The following is a 19421-nucleotide window of genomic DNA, read 5'->3' on the forward strand; positions in this document are numbered from 1 at the left end:
ATGGCAGAACAAAATGACCCATTAAGGTAAAAACACCAAACAAAACAGCACAAGATATAAATATAATACAAATAGGAGCTTAATACATAAATATCTAAAAAATAAATGCATGTTTGAGGTGGTGAACATTTTGTTTATCTGTAGTTGTGGCGGATAACAGCATATACGTGTGCATTATATTTGTTCTGAGATTATATTTTATTGTGTGTTGCGTGGTGAGTTTATCTTTCCGATCATCTGGACAGTCATAATGTATTTCTCTTAAAGAGGACGCTGTGGTGCAGCTAAAAAGACGTATTTCTCAGACTATACTGCTGCTTCATTTCTTTGTGGTTGTTTTTGTTATATTCAACAAAATATGAAGAGCTTATGATTTTTTTAGTAACTCTCGCTGATGAGTATGGCATTAGACAGGCTAACCTTCTTCTGTCTAATAAAAAGCCTTCCCTTTATATATTTTGGGTTAAAATGAGACTTTAAAAAAGCGCGTGTCCTAAAGAAGGAGTCGAGGTGTGGGACAAGGAATGAAAATGCCATTCAGTCCCAGATAAAGAGGGATATCTGGTCTTACAAAGACAATAAGATAAATGGGGCACAAGCTAAACAAACACATGACAGCTACGATTGTAATATTGTGTTTTGCTGTAATGCCAAGCGGTGGATATATTTGTGAGTGAGAGGGCGCGAGTTATCCAGGACGTCGGGATTCCTTGTCACCTCCCTACTTCCTTCCAGGTGGATGTGTGTGTTGGCATGCTGGACAAAGTCAAAGTGCTGACTCAGCTCCATGTGTGTGGGTGGGGGTGGATGTGTGTGTGTCATAAAATATGTGCAGAGGTGTGGACGGGAAGGGTGGAGGAGGGGGCAGTTTATGAGGTGCTCCTGATCAGTTGTAGTAAAGTTGGTTGTCATGTGCCACTTCCAGCCTGCCCAGCTGTGTCTGTGTGTGTGCAAAGCTTTGTCAGAATTAACCCATGCGTCTCTCTCCAGGATTTTCGGGATGCCGTTGCCAAGGCAACCCGTCAGAATGGGAAGCCGGTGGTGGATGAGCGGATCCTCTGTCAGATCCTGTACTACCTGCCTCAGCTGTACCAGCTCAACAAAGACCTGCTGAGAGAGCTGGAGGAGAGAGTGGCACACTGGTAACACAAATACAGTTTTCCTTCTCACTATTGCAGCACAGAAAGCATCTTTGTAGCTGAATTAAGCCTTATAAGGCTTTAAAAGTGGAACATAAGGTTCCTCTTATAGAGATGGAAAAGATGGAAGGTGAAAGCAGCAGTTACATTGTATCCACAAATCCATCCTGACATACACTTCCCTAAATGTAACTGTAACTACTTGTCACATTAATGCAGTCCACAATGACTGTGATTGGCCTGTTCAGAGCTGTAGTTACATCCTGTTCATTTCCTGCTCCTTCTTCTTCTTCATCTTCTTCTGGCATCATTTTTCAAATCATATGTTTTGGTGTGCTAAATTGCACACCAACGCAGAGACATCACAAGCAAGAGTCAATGACATCATAAAAAGTAACGGTGTTGTACACTCGCATCAGCTAAGCAGTGGGCTTTACTAGATTCAACACAAAAGTTGAAATAAAGCTTTAGTTTGTCAAGTCTCGAGCTTTATTTAGTCGTCATCACTTTAGCTTTCTGAAACCTGATGTCATGAGTGTATCCGACGCGTCTGCATCTGAGAAACCAAAGAACGCTGCACTCTATTGGCTCATGAGAGCACACGTTACTTTATTGTCCTTTTTTTTACTCGAGTGGGTCATAAAAAAGTGATTATGTTTTAGTCAGTAAGAAACTGTAGCGATTGAGCCCATAAACATAGCTTACAGATCATAATCATAAATACTATCACAGGAGTCGCCACCTGGTGGCCATTAGAAAGAATGCAGATTAGCAGTGCCCATCTTTTGTATACAGCCTGTGCTCCTTCTTTATTTTACTGTAAACTACTAAGGCATAACAAGCCTTACTTTAAATCAAATTAGACAAAACTAAAAAAAAAAACAACAACAACAACAACATGCTCTTTATTAGTTGGTAAAGAAGCAAAGTTATGCCCTAATCAGACACCTACTGCATTAATACAGTATTAAAATAAGTTATATCAAAAAAGCCTTTATAACAGTAAGGGGAAAAAATGATAAGCTCAGAGGAGAACATGCTCATTGATCCTTTATTTTTTGTCATAGTTTCACTTTATTATTATACCATAAACTGAAGTGAAACATCAGTCCCTCGTTTTGAGAATGTTGTTTAAAGTCCTGTGGAGTTTGTAAGCAATACTTCCTCGACTCTCTAGTCTTATATCTCGAGACCAGTAGCTACTCCCAACATACTGAATCATCATTATGACATTTAGATGCTCAATAAACTTTGTTGGAGGTCAATTTGAAACTTTACATGTGGAAATGTGTCAGATAAAGGGCCAATAAATACATTTCTCCTCAGAACTATTGCTTAGAAAAAAACTAGTAAGATTCATCTTATTATATGTTCATAATGTATCATAAAGTAAAGGGTGACTCGACAGAAGTGAGTTTTTAGAGGTGATTTGTTGAGTCGGAGCTCCTCAGGGAGGTTTTTCATGAGCTGAGTCACCCTAACACCAAAGAGCTGATCCTCTCTGATCTTTTTACACATGAAGTTGGGACAATCTTTGAAGAATTAAGTAAGGTTATTGTCAACAGCTGCCCTTTCTCACAAAAGGAAAGTGTTCTTTAGACACACTAAAGTCAGCACACTGGATTAGGCAGTGTTGCCTCACACACTCTTTGTTCTGGGGCGCTATGAGACTGTTTAATGTCCAGTCCTGCTGAGTCAGACACTGGCCTTCTCACATGCAGCTCGCTCCGGAAACATCCACTGAGAAAAGTTCAGGGCTGCTGTGCCTGTTTGACAAAATATGAGCATTTTAAAACTTATCCTAAAATAAATATAGTGCAGAAGTACTCATAATGACATGTGATACTCTACTTTCCTAGTTTTGGTCCAGCAGCTGCACTCTGTATGGTTAAAATTCAGACATTAGATTAAGTCCTGAAGGTTTCTGTTGTATCTTTGTGTTCCTACATCTTAAGACAGTGCTCTGAAAATGTAGGAAAGATAACCAGAATGGCCAAAATTGAATTAAACTGTTATAATATGAATATTCTAGAAATTTAAGACTGAACTTCCAGGCAAGTTAGACTAGTAACAACAGAGGCTGACACATCCTGACTTTTAGTTGCTTACTTAGATTTACAGTTTTTTATATTTATCACAATTCATGTGTCATAAAAACTGTTAAACATGAGAGTCGGTGAAGTGCCCCTTGATTCATCCTGGCGAGTAAAGTACTTGGACACGTTAAATTAAATGCAACACGATTGCTTCTCTGTATTTTGCTGTTATAGCGTTTGATGTGTTTTTCCCCATGATGATTTCCAACTGAAGTTCTTTTTTCTGCTTTAATATATCGGCGCTGTTTCATTGACTTCAGGAAACTTTATGTCCATCTGGTTACAGGAGCGACCATCAGAGGCTGTCGGACATTTTCGTACAGAAAGGTCCTTACCTGAAGATGTACTCCACCTACATCCGCCAGTTTGACAACAACGTGGCTCTGCTGGACGAGCAGTGCAGGAAGAACCCCGCGTTTGCAGCCGTCGTCCGAGAGTTTGAGGTAGAGATCCAAACTGTTTTCCAGCCAGGACTTCAGTGAAGAATTTAAATGGAAAAAAAAAACATTATCAGAAGCCTCTGCACCATCATAGCCATAATAATAAAGGTCTTTGGATAATATCTAAAACCTCTCATATCTGTGGGATAATTGGGATTTGCTGTGTCTGTGCATCTGTTTGGGTTTTGCAGCAGCATTTAGAGTGACTCTGCTCTTGTTTTGTCTCAGATGAGCCCAAGGTGTGCCAGCCTGGCTCTGAAACACTACCTGCTGAAACCAGTGCAGAGGATCCCTCAGTACCAGCTGTTGCTCACAGGTACAAACTCAGAGAGGCATATTCATTGCTCCAACACGCTGCAGGTCAAAACTTTATTGAATCTTTTTATTGGCGGCACGAGAATGAAAGCTGGAGTAAAGTCAGGTTTTCACTGTCCTGGTGTTTTGGGAGTGCACTGCCACCCAGTGGACAAATACGACGATCGAAGGAGAGCCTGTTTTCTGCAGAACAAAGTTACAAATATTTATTTATTACTTTGAGGAAAATAAGAAGCTGTCAGCACACTCAGCTAAATCCTTCTGATATCAAAGAGGGAAAAAAATGTTTCAGACAAAAAGTACAAAGACTTTTTTTCTTTCATGGATGTTCTGGGACTTTAAGTGTAAACTAAACCAAAAATGAAGCTAGAGTCTAGACAAAAGAAGAAGAAAAGTTCTTCACAACAAAATAAACTTATGGTTGTATATCCTTGATGAGCTGAAGGTCTGTAATCTGACCCCCTGTTTTTATTCCCTAGATTACCTGAAGAACCTTCCAGAGGACTCTGAAGATTACAAAGACACACAAGGTTAGATAAAGAACATCCCTCACTGCTTCCTGTTTCCACCTTTGTGCTGGGCACTTTAACACTGGTGCTTTATCTTTGCTGTCCATGCAGCTGCCCTCAGTATCGTGAAGGAGGTGGCCAACCATGCGAATGACATTATGAAGCAAGGGGTAACACCTGATTCCCTTTAAAGCCTTTCAACGTTTTTGCAGTGATGGAAAGCCACTTGAGGTGTTTGGTGGTTTGTTTTTGCAGGATAACTTTCAGAAGCTGATGCAGATTCAGTACAGCCTCAATGGGCACCATGAGATCGTTCAGCCGGGCAGGGTATGTCACTCAAAATGTTATTTTTTGCCAACAGCCTTAACAGAGTGGTCTGTCAGTGGGAGATTGCTTAAGCAACAGTAACACAAATAAGTAACACAAACAGCACGCGGTAAGCAAAATTTATGGAAGAGGATTAGGGCCACCGGAAAAAAAAAGTGGGCACATCTTTTTTTTTCTTCTTTTCCAGAATTCTGAGAAAAAAGTCAGAATTCTGAATTTAATCTCAGAAATCTGACTTTTTACTCAGAATTCTGACTTTAATCTCAGAATTCTGACTTTTTTCTCAGAATTCTGACTTTAATCTCAGAATTCTGACCTTTTTTTTCAGAATTCTGACTTTTCTTTCAGAATTCTGACTTTTTTCTCAGAATTCTGACTTTAATCTCAGAATTCTGACTTTTTTCTCAGAATTCTAACTTTTTTTTCCAGAATTCTGAAATTTAATTCAGAATTCTGATATTTTTCCTCAGAATTCTGACTGTAATCTCAGAAATATGACATTAATCTCAGAATTCTGGCTTTTTTCAGAATTCTGACTTTTTTCTCAGAATTCCTTCAAAAGAAGATAAAAAACGATGTGCCCACTTTTTTTACGGTGTCCCTAATCCTCTTCCGTAAAAATTAGAGCATCATGTCTCCATGCTAACTTGCAGCTGAAATCATGTATGCTTGACTATTATTTAATAGCACTGCATGTTCTCAGTGAGGGTAAACTGTGGTCAGGTTGTCATAAATGCTGTAAGTGTGCAGAGATAATTACACCACTGTGGATTATTTGCACGGTGTGACCTTATAATGTATCCGTGTTTGCAGGTGTTTCTGAAGGAGGGCACGCTGATGAAGCTGTCCAGGAAAGTCATGCAGCCACGGATGTTCTTCTTGGTGAGCAGCCGGTGAATTCAACACAATCTTCACCATTACACTCACACTGCCTGCCTCATTTTATTGTTTCTGATTATTTTTTCAGTTTAATGATGCGCTCATGTACACCACTCCAGTCCAGTCTGCCCAGTATAAACTCAACAGTGTCCTTTCTCTGGCTGGGATGAAGGTTAGAGACTGTGGTGGTTGCGTCTTTACTGTTTCTTGTCTTTCTTAACCTTCTTATTGCTGACTTTATTACTTAGAGATCCACCAGCAGATCCAAGACCAGCTGAAAACCCTGTTTACGCCTAGGCCAATCAAACGTTATTGTGAACTGGAAGTGATGTGCGGGCCAATTGAGCATAAGAGGTGTGGTGGGACTTGCAGGTTTTGAATGACACAACTGAAATATAAGGTCTTTGCTTTTTATTCAAGGCACTTGCACTAGGATGTAATATGATGCATCTATAACAGCTTCAACTCTTCTGGGAAGGTTTTTCTTTTGTGAGTTCTGAGGTCAGACGTTGATGTTGGATGAGAAAGTTTGGCTTGCATTATCCGTTCTATTTCATCCCAAAGGTGTTCTGTTGGGTTTAGGAACGGTCTCTGTGCAAGCCAGTCAACTACTTCTACACCAATCTCACTCATCCATGTCTTTATGGACCTGCTTTGTGCAAGGGTGCGCAGTCATGTTGGAGCAGGAAGGGGCCATCCCCAAACTGTTCCCACAAAGTTGGGAGCAAGAAATGTCTTGTTATTCATTTTAATAATGAATTATTATTTTATTTTTATTTTATTCGTTTTTATTTTTTGCCATTTCGTTTTATCTATTGTTCTTAACTAACTTACTGTAAGCACTTTGGTCCTGTGTTGGCTTTAAAGTGCTTTGTAAATAAAGTTGGATTGGATTGGATTGGTATGCTGATGCATTACGAGTTCCTTTCACTGGAACTAAGGGGCCGAGCCAAACTCCTAAAAAACAACCCCACATCATAATCCCCCATCCACCAAACTTAACACTCGGCAAAATGCAGTCAGAAAAGTGTCGTTCTCCTGCCGACTGCCAAGACTCATCCATCAGATCATTTATCACTCCCAAGCACAAGTCTCCACTGCTCTAGAATCCAGTGGTGGTGTGCTTTACACCACTGCATCTGACTCTTTGCATTATTCTTGGTGACGTATGGCTTGAATGAGGCCGCTCGGCCATTGAAACCCATTCCATGGAGCTCTCCCTTCAGTGTTCATGAGCTAACAACAGCCTGAGCAAAATCTGAGTCTGATTTTTAAAAAAAGTCAAAGTCAGAGTAAAATCTTCAGTGAACGATTATGTAAAGTTTATGAAACTGTCGTTTGTAGTTTTCAGCAACAAAACTGAAAGCAAATAAAATTGTAGTCCTAAAAGCTGCAGTCGGGAGATCTGCTGGGGGTTTTCTTTTTAAACCCTCTACTACACATTTACTCATGTTTCATGTACACTGAAATACTGCCTGTTGTGTGTGCAGCAGCAGCTTCAGTTTACTTGCTTTTGAATTTTTGCAGGTGAGTAAGCCCAGCCAGGAGGCCTATCAGAACGAGCTGAACATCGAGAGCGTTGAACGCTCTTTCATCCTGTCAGCGAGGTAAGCACTCGGGCGAGTACTGCATCAGACTTTGTGCACCCGTCGTGAGCTGTAAACTCACGAGTGCTGCTTGTGTTCACAGCTCAGCTACCGAGAGAGACGAGTGGCTGGAGGCCATCGCAAAGGCCATAGACGACTACACGAAGAAGAAAATCACCTTCATATCGAGCCGAAGTCAGGAGGAGGTAAGAACGTGACGTCTGTGTGGGTGGACAGTGTGATAATTTCACCTGGTGTGCATCCATATTAACCCGAAGCCTCTCTCACCACAGGCGGAGGGGGTCGTTGATAGTGGTGCCCCGTTAGGCTCAAAGGCTCCCATCTGGATCCCAGACCTGAGGGCCACCATGTGTATGATCTGCACCTGCGAGTTCACCCTCACTTGGAGGAGGCACCATTGTCGCGCCTGTGGAAAGGTCTGTATCGCTATAACAATGGCCACTCCTTCACATTTTCTATTACATGACCCTCTTCTCATGGCGGCTCTGTGTGCATCCAACAGGTGGTGTGTCAGGCGTGCTCTGCCAACAAATACTACCTGGAGTACTTAAAGAACCAACCAGCTCGTGTGTGTGATCACTGCTTTGCAAAGCTACAGGAGAACAGTGAGTACAGAGGACGGTTTCTCTGGATAACCAGCAGCAGGATGTCTCAGTTTAAGTGTTTGTTGTTGTGGAACAAGGATGTGAAAAGGCAAAAAGCGCCAAAGAACTTAAATCTGATGGTTTTATAATTTGATACGTACACTTATGGACAATTTCACAGTCTAAAGTCTTAATCAATTAAGGATAAGACTACATTTTCTACACTGTAGGTTATTTACTTTTTGGTATAACTCCTGTCTTCTGTCCTATTTAGTAACATGTTGCCATATTTTAGGTGACCGCTGTGCTTCAACATCAATTTCTCCCATCAAATCTGGAGCTTTCTCCTTCACCAGGAAACAGAAGAAGATTCCTGCTGCACTGAAAGAGGTAAGCAGGCTAAATTTATGTCAAATGTGTGATGTTATTTTGCATCTTTGGCATTTCAAGGATTCATTTTTTGCATGTTTATCAGGTGTCTGCCAACACTGAGAATTCCTCCATGAGTGGCTACCTAAACAGGTCAAAAGGCAACAAGAAGCAGTGGAAGAGGCTGTGGTTTGTCATTAAGAATAAAGTCCTGTACACCTACGCTGCCAGCGAGGTACTGGTGCTAAGTGATCTCATGTTTTCCTGTAAGCTGTGCATTTTTTCAGACTTTAAACGCGTATTTTTTCCGTGTAGGATGTGGCAGCGTTGGAGAGCCAACCTTTGCTGGGTTTCTTCCTGAGAGAGGAGAAGAACGGACCTGCTCAGAAGCTGCAGTTCAAGCTGTATCACAAAAACACACTGTTCTACATCTTCAAAGCTGACGACATCCCCACGGCACAGAGGTATCTGACAAACAGTCCAGTAATGTGGTAATATTAGAGATTTTTGTTTGCTCTCTAACATTTGTGGTAACTACATGAAACAGGCGTTTGATTCCAGAGTGGTTGTTAATACTGTTAATATCCAGGCAGCAGGCAATGAGCTGATTTCATGTTGCATTTTCACAGCTAACAAACACATTTTAAAACATTCCGTTTGTCCTAATCTGAAGCTGAAATCTACTCTCTGTTCAGTATAGCTTCAGTATTATGGGATATATCACAATTTCAGTTTCACTGACAATCAGAAACAATCATTGATACTCGGGATGTTTGATCTGTTCTGATCTTCAGAAAGTGACACTTAGGTAAACATCCACATCACCATGTGGGTTAGGCGGTTTCTTTTCCTACATTTTGATGTCAGAAAATAACATAAATAACTATTGCTTAAACAGATCTTGCTGTGAATAAGATCAAAAAGTTGATCCGAGTGCATTAAAACTCAATAGTAATTCAGCTTATTTTCTGTTTATGGCATTCTTACTTTCAGATGGATCGAAGCCTTCCAGGAGGCAATGATTCTCGAGCAGTAATCCCCCTTTTTTTCAGTAGTGAAGTTGTGTGACAGCCCCGGAGCCAGTTGAAAGACAACTTACGACCCCTGATTGATCACAGGTCAGAGGTCACCAGCTCAGGAAGGACTCCAGGTGGACTGTCTACCTTAAACTGAAGCCTGCTGCAGAGCGTCACAAACTCTGCTTGGAAGCCAGACTCCTTTAGCTCTCCAAGAACTGTTTTTTCTGAACTTATTTTCAGCTTCTGATGCTCAGCGGTGCAAAATGCGAGTAGCAGCTGCGGGTCAAAAGTCAAGTCCAGAAGCACGTGTGTGGAAGTGAGACCAAACAGTTGACTGGGCTTTTTAAAGTCCCTCGGAAATCCTTGGAAGTCGGAAGTCTGGGGGTGATTTTTCAAACGCTGTTGGGCAAAGGAATCCGTGTGAAACAAACTTCATACTGGTTGCACACAAGTAACATAAAATACCAATCATGTGTGCAAAGTGTCACTAATGTCTGAGGAGAGTTGATATATGTAACAGCATGGGCTTTTACTGTGAAAATCAGGCTTTAACAGAAACAGGAAGTGGACATTCTGCTCTTTAAATGCATCTCTCTGGTCAAGAGATTCTTTAATAACAAACATCCTGGAGACAACTGGAAGTGTCATGAAGATTATTGTATATAGTTTTTTTTGCCTGTTGAGCCACATAGGAAGTGGTCAAAGGGTAAAACTGTGTACATTAAAGAACAACGCTGACCTTGTGTTTTTTTGCTGTTGTTGTTGTTGTTGTTTTTTAAAGCCGAGAGCTAATATTTATAAAATAGGAAGATTTATTGTTTAAAAAGCGCAGGCTGCATTTAATTTTGGGAGTCAGGGTTTGTTATCAGAGACCTTCATACCCTTCAAAATAATTTTATTTTTAATACATGGGGCTTTTTTTAATGCGAAAACACTGTAGGCAATACACATGAACTATATATTTCTAAGGAAATATTCATTCTTGCATTTAGCAGACTTTGTGCCTTCTATATCCTCCTGTTTGAGATAGACTGCAGCAGCACAGATTGAAATTCCTTGCAGCGTAGGACATGCATGGCGCACTGTCCCGCTAGGGTTCTCAGCCTTTCAACATGTTTAAAAAAATTGCATTTTGTTGCAGTCTGTTTGTTTGTTTCACACAGTCTCTTTGTGTTGATGTCACATTTGAACAAACCCAGAAACAGAAACTTTTTTTTAGTAAAGTAATAAAAATGGGGGAGAGTATCATCAGAGCTTATACAATAACATTTGTAAACATCCACTCTATACGCGTTAGAGTCTCTTATAAACAGCATTTCTAAACTGTCAGGAAACAGTTTTTAATAAAATATATATGAATATAAAACTTATCCTCTTGTCTTCATTTCTGTGATTAAAAGCAGTTGGCTATTTGGTGCCACAGTCATTAGCACTGTCACCTCACAGCAAGAAGAGTCTGAATCCACCTACTGGCTAGGTTCTTTGGGTCCTCTGCCTTCCTTCCACAGTCCAAAGACATGCATATTAAGTTAAATAGTGATTTCTAAATTGTGTGAATGTAAAGGTGAATGGCTGCCTGTCTCAGTTAGACCTGCAACAGACTGGGGAGGTCCTGCTTACTGCTCTGCTCTGACATTCAGTCATGTATCTCTTTTAAGGGCCTTTCTTAAATTACAAATCTTACATAGGTGCTTAAAAATCTGATGATTTTCTTCAGTTTTATGAAAACTGATCTTCTCTGAAGTAGCAGGTTTATTTACAACAAAGTGTTTCACAAAGCTTGAGGCGGAAGGTTTCCAGTTAGTGAATTTGTCTAGATTCACAATTCTCTGTCAGATTTCTTTTAGGCTTCTGCACAGAAGAGAATAGGGGTAAGTTAAACAGTACAACAGAGCAAACATACAAGCAAATAGAGGCAGCTTCACAAATGCAGTTATTTTAATGATCCGGCATCAACTGATGTTCTTCATTAACCTCCAGGTCCGTGGAGTTGGAGGGTGAGGACCCAGGAGAAGAGCTAAGGAAAGAGCAGCAAGGAGGAGAAGGAAAGAAAATGGCGACTCAAAAAGGACTAGGAGACCGTGATGAGAATGTCCATCTTACTCAGGCTTTTTGCTTTAGACTTTTCATTTTGGATCATTCTATGTGCAGAAATGTGCTTAAATCCCTGAAAACTGTTAAACTCACCACAGATATTCATTTACTGCCTGTAATAGCAACATTTAATGGTTTCACGTTTCAATTGTGTTCATCTTGCACCCAACCACTTTTATCCAATACTACTTTAAATTCTGCTCTAATACAAAACCAGTACTGATGACCAGAATGCACAAATTTCATACTTTACAACACAATAAAACACACTGCTCTGCCACCTGGCTGTAGCTCAGGTGGCAGAGCAGGTCAGTTGGTGGTTCGATCCCAGGCTGCTCCAGGCTGCATGCCAAATATCCTTGGGCAAGATACTAACCCCATGTTTGCCTACTGGTGGTGGTCAGAGGGCCCGGTGGCACCAGTGTCCGGCAGCCTCACCTTTGTCAGTGCGCCCCAGGGCAGCTGTGGCTACAATGTAGCTTGCCATCACCAGTGTGTGAATGTGTGTGTGAATGGGTGAATGACTGAATGTAGTGTGAAGCGCTTTGGGGTCCTTAGGGACTAAGTAAAGCGCTATACAAATGCAGGCCATTTACCATTTACAACAAAAAATCAGAATGTGTTTGTGATTTGGATTTTTGTGTGAATCCTTTTTTTTTGTCAGGTTAGACATTTTGATTAGTGTCAGATGTTTTTAAAATTCAGTTATATTTAAGATTATATAGCGTCATGATAAAACAGCAGTCTCCTCAAGGTGTTTTATACTGTAAGGTGAAAACACTACAGTATTAGCCAGAAAAAAAACAACAACAATCAAATGATCCCCCTTTGAGCAAGCACTAGGCAACAGTGGGGAGGAAAAACTCCCTTTAGGAAGAAAGGAAGAAACCTCCAGCAGAACCAGGCTCAAGAAGGGGTGGACATCTGCTGCGACTGGTTGGGGGTGATGGAAAGAGAATATACGTAGACAAGATGAAGTATACTTCTAAAGGCCAATTAGATTGTTTTTGAATAAATTATTAAATTCTTCAAGATCTTAAAAGAAGCATGGTAGTGGGGGGAAAAGTCGAGATGGTTATTTAGTCATGACTGCTGCCCTTTAAGCAGTACCTGAAGGGCTTCATAAAAGCTTTTCCCACTGCTTGAAAGAACCTATCAACTCTAGACTTCTTTGCTTGCATAAGTAAGACCTCGAGAACAACTTTCTGGTGAGCCAGAAGAATTTCATAAAAAGTTGAATCTTCTGAAACAGTCAGCGCAGAATGCAAAAGCTCATCTGGAGAGCCAAACTCCTTGATGAGGGCTTCACTCATTTTCTTGATAATCTGATGCATGTTTTTCTTAAGAGCACTCAGATATTCTGTGCTTGTGATGTTATCTACAACCACATCTGTAAGACATCTGATGACGGCTTTTATTTAGTCAAAATTCAAAATGCTTTTTGTGTGGAATATGCATTTCTTGAGGATCTTCATGATCCAAGAAATGCAGTCACTGGCAATTCTCTCAGCAGCAAGAAGTGATATCAAACTTTTAGGGGGTTCCTCCTGTAAGTTCTTAGAGGTTGATGACTGACTTTGACCTTCTGTAGGCCCAGTGTCAGTGATTGGTTCAGGCTCAGGGCTTAAGCCTTGTTCTGGAGGTTGGTCCTGCTCTAGTACACTTCACACAAGAGACTGTTTCATTTTTGGGAGGAGAATCTGGACTTGACTGTGGTTCACACAGTCTGTCACTTTCTTTTTCCTCTGTTAGGGTCAGTGCTCTTAAAATCACATCCTGGATGTCTTCCACAGCACCAGAAACTTTTTACTTTGGACAGTTTGATCCAAAGCATCATTGGTAACCACAGAAGAATGTTTTGCAAGAACTTTTGCACGGAGTCTACGACTTCAAAAGAAAAGGGTAACTCATCTGTTTGCTCTGGAGACCTAGAGATTAACGTGTCTGAAAGATTTCTTCCCGGTATCATCATAGCGAGTAAATATCTTTGAGTCGACTGGGGGTAGTCTTACATTTTATCTGTCAACTCTCTGTGAAAAGTCTCAATTTCAGCACTTGTCATTATGTTCTCCGGGGGTTTCTGGATAACGTTAAGGTGCTATGCCCGGGTTAATTTATACACACACATTCACATTCAACAAAGACCAAAGCACGAGTCCACTCAAATTAATGTGGTTTCTAAGTTAATACATCTGCGTCCCATAAGGAAAGAATAAAAACATCAGCAAAGCTTTTTTCAAATCGTCTCTCCCTCTCGTAGTGGACATCGGATCTTGCTTAAAGACCAAGTTATGCGGAGCGAGAGAGAGAAGATGGAACAAAAGTTCTGGGCCTTGTTTCCCCCGACCGAACGGTCCGTCCTAGTAATCTTTCCGTCTGAAGATGGCGGAGTATGGAAACCTTGTCCGAAGGGCTTTGGGGCAGATAGGAGGTCATGGAGGAGTCCGGGGTTTTTTGCTCCAGCTGTTCAGGTGAGTTTAATAAGACGTGTGTGCCGTCTGCGTTTATCCGCTGGAGGTGAAAGATAAGCGTTAAATACGGCAGAAAAGAAGCGGGGATTTGGAGAGCTAGCTGAAGTTAGCATGCTGTAAAAGACTCCTGATTAGCTAGACATTAAGAAAATGGTGTAAAGTCCATTAAAGGGCTTGAGGAAATGTGTGAAAACTACCAAAACTTTAGGACTTTAAAGGTGATTCGCTTTCAAAATAAGGTTATGTAAATGCTACATGATGTTGTGTTTATGATCTGCAAGTTTTGGGGAAACTAACGTCTGTCTTCCTATTTTATTGGCAGAGTGAATGATATAAAAACGGGCACACTGGTTGGTGTGGATAAATATGGAAATAAATACTATGAGGACAAGAAGCATTACTTCTTCGGTGAGTCAAATTCATTTCAGAGCCCTATAGTGACTGTTTCACGTCTCAGTATCCACAAATCTTTCTGTTATCTGGTTTCACTCATCCTAATGTTAGCAGTCAGGGTAGTTTAAGGTGGGTATCAACGCGAAAAATCAGTCTGGGATTTACTGAGCCAGCCGTGGTCTATTCACATTTCTTTATATTTTACAAGGAAAATGAAAAATGCAACATGTGCAAGCATACATGGAAATGTACTTTCTCTGCTTTGTCTTATATACAATTCTAATGTTTAATGTGACCACCATTTTTCTTTAACACATGAACTCTCTCAGGTGAGATTTCTTGTAATGTTTTTAAGTAGTCTTCAGGAATAGCTCTCCAGCTTCTTGAAGGACACTCAAAGCTCTTGTTTGGATGTTTGCTGCCTTTAGATGGTCCCACACCGCTTCAATAATGTTAAAGTATGAGCTCTAGGGAGGCCAGTCCTTGGCTGATAGTGCTCCATTGTGTGTCTTTCTATCCAGGTACGCTTTTACTGCATTGGCAGCGTGCTTGGATCAATGTCATGCAGGAACACGAAGCTCCTGTCAGTCAGATTTCTTCCAGATGATATTGCATGGTGGTCATGGCTGCAAACCATGACAGAGCCTCTACCATGTTTTACAGATGGTTGTACACGCTCACGTTTGTCTTCCTCTCCTGACCTTATTCCATCAGAATCAGTTCCACCGATTTTCAGTCTAGTTCTTATGTAATTTGGCATACCCTAGCCTTTTCTCCCTCCCTTCCTTAAGAATGGCTTCAAGAGAGCTTTGAGTTGTTCTATAAAGAACTGTACACTCAACCACAAACAACGGACAAAATAAAAATTGATAATTTTTTGAATAAATTAAAACTACCAACTTTAACAAATCTCCAAAATGAAAGTTTACTCCAACCAATAACAACCAAAGAACTTCACTTGGCAATATCTAAATTAAAAGTAGGCAAGACTCCGGGTTCGGATGGGTACACTGCAGAGTGGTACAAAAACCTTAGAGGAATTGCTTCCTATTCTACTGAAAACATTCAACTGGATTATGCAAAAGGGTAAATTACCCTCTTCGTGGAAGGAAGCAGTCATCTCCATCATTCCCAAAGAGGGTAAAGATAGGAAAGAATGTAGCAGTTATCGACCGATTAGTGTATCAAATTTGGATTATAAACTATTTACAGCAATTTATCTCAATAATACAATCCCTCTATGATAAACCAAGGGCTCGCGTGAAAGTCAATGGAGATTTATCGGAATCTTTTACTCTAGAAAGAGGGACCAGGCAGGGTTGTCCAGTCTCACCACTTTTATTTGCACTTTATATTGAGCCTCTTGGTCAGTTTATAAGAAACAATACCAAAATTAAAGGTATCGTAGTTGCCGGGGAAGAATAAAAACTTGCAATGTTTGCAGATGGTGTCTTGGTCTTTTTAAACCTAAACAAAACACAGGTAATGACACTAAACTATACAGCATCTAAAACTTTACGAGATAATTATAATATAAATTGGGAATCTGAAACACTTAAATACTTGGGAATAATTTTAACTAAGAATATTTCTAATCTATCACAAGTAAATTATGGTCCCTTGTCACAGGCCATGAAATCTGATTTAGATAGGTGGAATCTGGTGCCTTTCTTAAATTTAAATTCAAGGATAACAGCAGTGAAAATGAACGTACTCCCAAGACTCCTCTATTTATTTAGAACTTTGCCTGTTGAAGTAAGTCAAACACAGTTTGGGGAATGGAACAAATGGATTTCGCGCTTTATTTGGCAGGGGGAAAAACCAAGAATTAAATTTAGTATTTTACAGTTAAGCAAGGCAAAAGGGGGGTGCAATGCTCCCATGTTTACAATACTACTATTATGCATCTCAGGTCATCCCCCTGCTGCAATGGTGTAACCCTAATTTGAAAGCTAAGTGGAAATCCATAGAATTCAATATAACCCCTAAATTTCAACTACAAGCCTCAATTGCGGATAAAAAATTGGCTTGGTGTGCTTATGACACAGATTTTAAACCAAATGAAAGTGATAAAAGATTTCAGTCCTGGATAGAGAGTGGACTAATAACATTCCATTCCTTCACACATAAAGGGACACTACAGAGTTTCCAATCTTTACAAATAAGAAATGGCCTAAGACAAGTAGATTTCTTCAGGTTTCTTCAAATGCGGGATTATTTTAACAAACATTGCAATATCCCAAACCTAAACACGGTTTTGTCAGAAATTTTTAAGATAGTTAAATTAGCATATGATAGTTCTCTGAGAAAGGCAATCTCCAAACTATATGATGTGCTTCTTCAAGCAAGGAAGGATACTACTCAAAACATTAAGATTAAATGGGAATTGGAATCAGGGATGGGTATAACAAACGAGAACTGGGAGAGGATTTGTAATTTTCATTGGTACTCAACAAGTTCATTATCTTGGAGAGACCACTGCTGGAAGAACATTATTAGATTTTTCAAAACCCCCCATCAAACTAAATATAAAAATGGGACAGCGGAACGGTGGAGAAGATGTGGATCAGAAGAGGCACATCATTACCATATCTTTTGGGACTGCCCTAACTTAAAAAATTACTGGCTAGGAATTCATAAAACTCTGTGTGAGGTTTTTAAGATAAAATTTGACATTAATTTTGTAAATTTGTACTTGGGCCTGGTTGCTGGCTCGGTCCGGGGAGGGGACACAAAGCTCTTACAAGCGCTATTAGCGGCCAGCAAAAAATCAATAACCAGAAAGTGGCTAAATCCAACTCCGCCAACGCTTGAGGATCGGTTTAATGTGGTTTTTGAAATATTTAAAATGGAAAAATTGACATTCTTTTTACAAATTCGAAAAGACCAATTCTACAAAATATGGAATAAATGGATTAGCTTTGTGTCCCCCATCCGGCCTGAATTTAGGTAAGACCAGCCCTGAATTGGTGTATCTCCCATGTATCGTACAATGTCAGGTTGACCCTCTACTTCATAATATGTACCTGATGTACTCTATGTAAATACGTTAAACATGCTGCATTATGTATACACTGTCAAGCCACCGAGTTCACTTTTCGTTATCTGAATGTAAAACAAAAGGACTAAGAAAAAGTCTTTCTTTCTTCTTTTTTTTTTGACTAAATAATATCAATGCACTTTATTGTAACAAGTCCTTTTTTTCAATAAAAATATAATAATAATAAAAAGAATGGCTTCTTGACAGCCACCTTTCCACTGAGACCATTACTGGTGAGGTCTCAGTGATTCAGTGAGGTTTTTAGATGATCAGCTGAAGCACCAGATGCATCTCTCTGTTCTTGTCATGTCTGATAATTCTTAAGAACATGGCCTTCAGATACTGTTTATCTGGTGTGGATAGTTTTTAGGCCTGCCACTTCTATTTTTTTTTTGTCACCCACTTGTACAGTTTCCTCAAACCTTTTAAGGACACACTGCACATCATGGTGAGATATACCAAGTTTTCAGCTAATAGCTCTTTGGGAATCACCTTGGGGAGAGGAAGGTCTGTGTGTCTGTTCTTAGACTGCTGCCCCCATGACTCAAACAGTACATTTATGACGATTAAATTTGTTTGACAGGAAGGAATGCTGGCCAGCAGACTGTGTGACTATGGTTTTTATCAGTATCACAACTCAGATTAATGTATATTCCAGTAAATGAGTGGTTAGACGTCAGGGGCTCTGTTGTGTTTAAAAAAATAAATAAATAAAAAAATGCCAGCTTCAGTTCCGGCAGGAGCAAAGATCGTGCCTCAGGCATTAGGAACCAGTGTACTTCAAGCCTGGTTCAGTAAGAGGCACTGATGTCCGAGAGATCTTCCAGAAATAGTGATGCTGATTTACAGAGAACTGAGAATCGGTCCAAAGTCATTGAGCAGGTTAGGGCTGCTGCATCAGTTACCATGGTGATGAAGAGGAAGAGAAGTGAGCCATCTTGGCAACACTGAAAATTCAGGGTTAAACCTGAATTTGACCTTGGCAATTCCCTAATCTTGCTCCATAGCACAGACATTATGTCAATAGTGACCTGTCTATGGTTAGAGGAAGGATTTGAGTTCAGTTTAAGTCAACTGCCTTTGACAGGGAAAAAAATAGTAAAGCCAAAGTAAATTAAACTTCAGGCCTTTGATGGTCTCCAGCAACCTGTTGGATGTTAGGAGGTTAAGTGTAATTTAGGATCAATTTAAATGCTTCTTCAAAGAAAATCCCTAGTCTTAGTTTGTGTTTTGTCTTTGTGCGATCAGGACGTCACCGCTGGGTGATCTACACCACAGAAATGAACGGGAAGAGGACCCTGTGGGAGGTGGACGGCAGCATGGTGCCAGCTGAATGGTGCGGCTTTTACATTGGATTCAAATGGGATCTGGAATCAGTTAAAAAGCTCAATAAGAAATGTAGAAAACCAATAATGTACTTTTTTAATGTTAGAAAGTGTCCATAATATATAATTGTATATATAATTTTCCAGTAATCCAAATTATGTTTAGTATTTACTGTAAAGAATAATGCTTTGTGCAAAAGAAAGAACTAATATGAGATGGTGAAAGAGGAATCTTTTTATAAGACTTAGAGTTTGATCATTTAAAAGCTGGTGTTGTTTAAGCCTCCCTCTGTGCACTCTTCAGGCATCGCTGGCTGCACTGCATGGCTGACGACCCCCCTACCACACATCCTCCAGAGCCCAAGAAGTTCCTGGCTGAGATTCACCAGTTCAACGTGAGCGGCACCCCGCAGCAGTACGTGCCCTATTCCACCACCCGCAAGAAGATCCACGAGTGGGTTCCCCCCAAAGCCGGAGCTCAGTGAGCTCGTCATCATCCACACTGTAAATTATGGTTCCTTTCCTGTATCCCTGTCGTAAATAAAACCTCTATACCTGTGTTTGTGGTGCGAGTCCTTACGTGAAAGGGTTTTCACTTTTTTCTTGAAAGCTTGGACATCAGACACCTCTAAATTATTTTTAAATCAAAAACATCATGTATGTAGTATAATGGCTTTGGTGATTTTCTACAAATAGAAATGATTTTAGATGCTGTTCAAAGAAGATGGAGAACCTTGGAGTTTATTGATGTTTTAAGCTTTTAAAACCACACACACTGCTACACCATGCTACACAATGCTACCAGCCCTGTACT

General features: G+C 40.2%; 2 protein-coding genes across 2 annotated transcripts in view; both read left to right on the forward strand.

Annotated features, from left to right (window-relative positions):
* fgd6 (FYVE, RhoGEF and PH domain containing 6) overlaps positions 1 to 10650 on the forward strand; it is a 30977-nt gene extending 20327 nt beyond the window's left edge. Inside the window, exons 6-21 of the mRNA XM_063460176.1 lie at positions 991 to 1142; positions 3522 to 3678; positions 3904 to 3991; positions 4470 to 4520; positions 4611 to 4669; positions 4755 to 4826; positions 5640 to 5708; positions 5794 to 5877; positions 7233 to 7312; positions 7395 to 7497; positions 7585 to 7728; positions 7815 to 7917; positions 8192 to 8286; positions 8372 to 8500; positions 8581 to 8729; positions 9259 to 10650. Of these exons, the coding sequence (XP_063316246.1) occupies positions 991 to 1142; positions 3522 to 3678; positions 3904 to 3991; positions 4470 to 4520; positions 4611 to 4669; positions 4755 to 4826; positions 5640 to 5708; positions 5794 to 5877; positions 7233 to 7312; positions 7395 to 7497; positions 7585 to 7728; positions 7815 to 7917; positions 8192 to 8286; positions 8372 to 8500; positions 8581 to 8729; positions 9259 to 9301 (1578 nt within the window). The 3' untranslated portion in view covers positions 9302 to 10650. The remainder of the gene's footprint in view (positions 1 to 990; positions 1143 to 3521; positions 3679 to 3903; positions 3992 to 4469; positions 4521 to 4610; positions 4670 to 4754; positions 4827 to 5639; positions 5709 to 5793; positions 5878 to 7232; positions 7313 to 7394; positions 7498 to 7584; positions 7729 to 7814; positions 7918 to 8191; positions 8287 to 8371; positions 8501 to 8580; positions 8730 to 9258) is intronic.
* A 3076-nt stretch (positions 10651 to 13726) lies between these two features.
* On the forward strand, positions 13727 to 19167 carry ndufa12 (NADH:ubiquinone oxidoreductase subunit A12). The gene is made up of 4 exons (XM_063460466.1): positions 13727 to 13849; positions 14172 to 14257; positions 18531 to 18618; positions 18912 to 19167. The coding sequence occupies exons 1-4, from the start codon at positions 13761 to 13763 to the stop codon at positions 19090 to 19092; spliced, it is 444 nt and encodes a 147-aa protein (XP_063316536.1). The 5' UTR covers positions 13727 to 13760; the 3' UTR covers positions 19093 to 19167.
* The last annotated feature ends 254 nt before the right edge of the window (positions 19168 to 19421 follow it).

Source organism: Pelmatolapia mariae, linkage group LG17 (genome assembly GCF_036321145.2).
Source record: "Pelmatolapia mariae isolate MD_Pm_ZW linkage group LG17, Pm_UMD_F_2, whole genome shotgun sequence".
Lineage (NCBI taxonomy): Eukaryota > Metazoa > Chordata > Actinopteri > Cichliformes > Cichlidae > Pelmatolapia > Pelmatolapia mariae.

Bases quoted from the DNA above. Each gene is read 5' to 3' on its own strand.
- ndufa12 (XM_063460466.1), top strand. From the start codon at position 13,761: ATGGCGGAGTATGGAAACCTTGTCCGAAGGGCTTTGGGGCAGATAGGA. The intron at 13,850-14,171 runs GTGAGTTTAATA...TTTTATTGGCAG, and splicing joins TTTTTGCTCCAGCTGTTCAG to AGTGAATGATATAAAAACGG. The intron at 14,258-18,530 runs GTGAGTCAAATT...TTGTGCGATCAG, and splicing joins CAAGAAGCATTACTTCTTCG to GACGTCACCGCTGGGTGATC.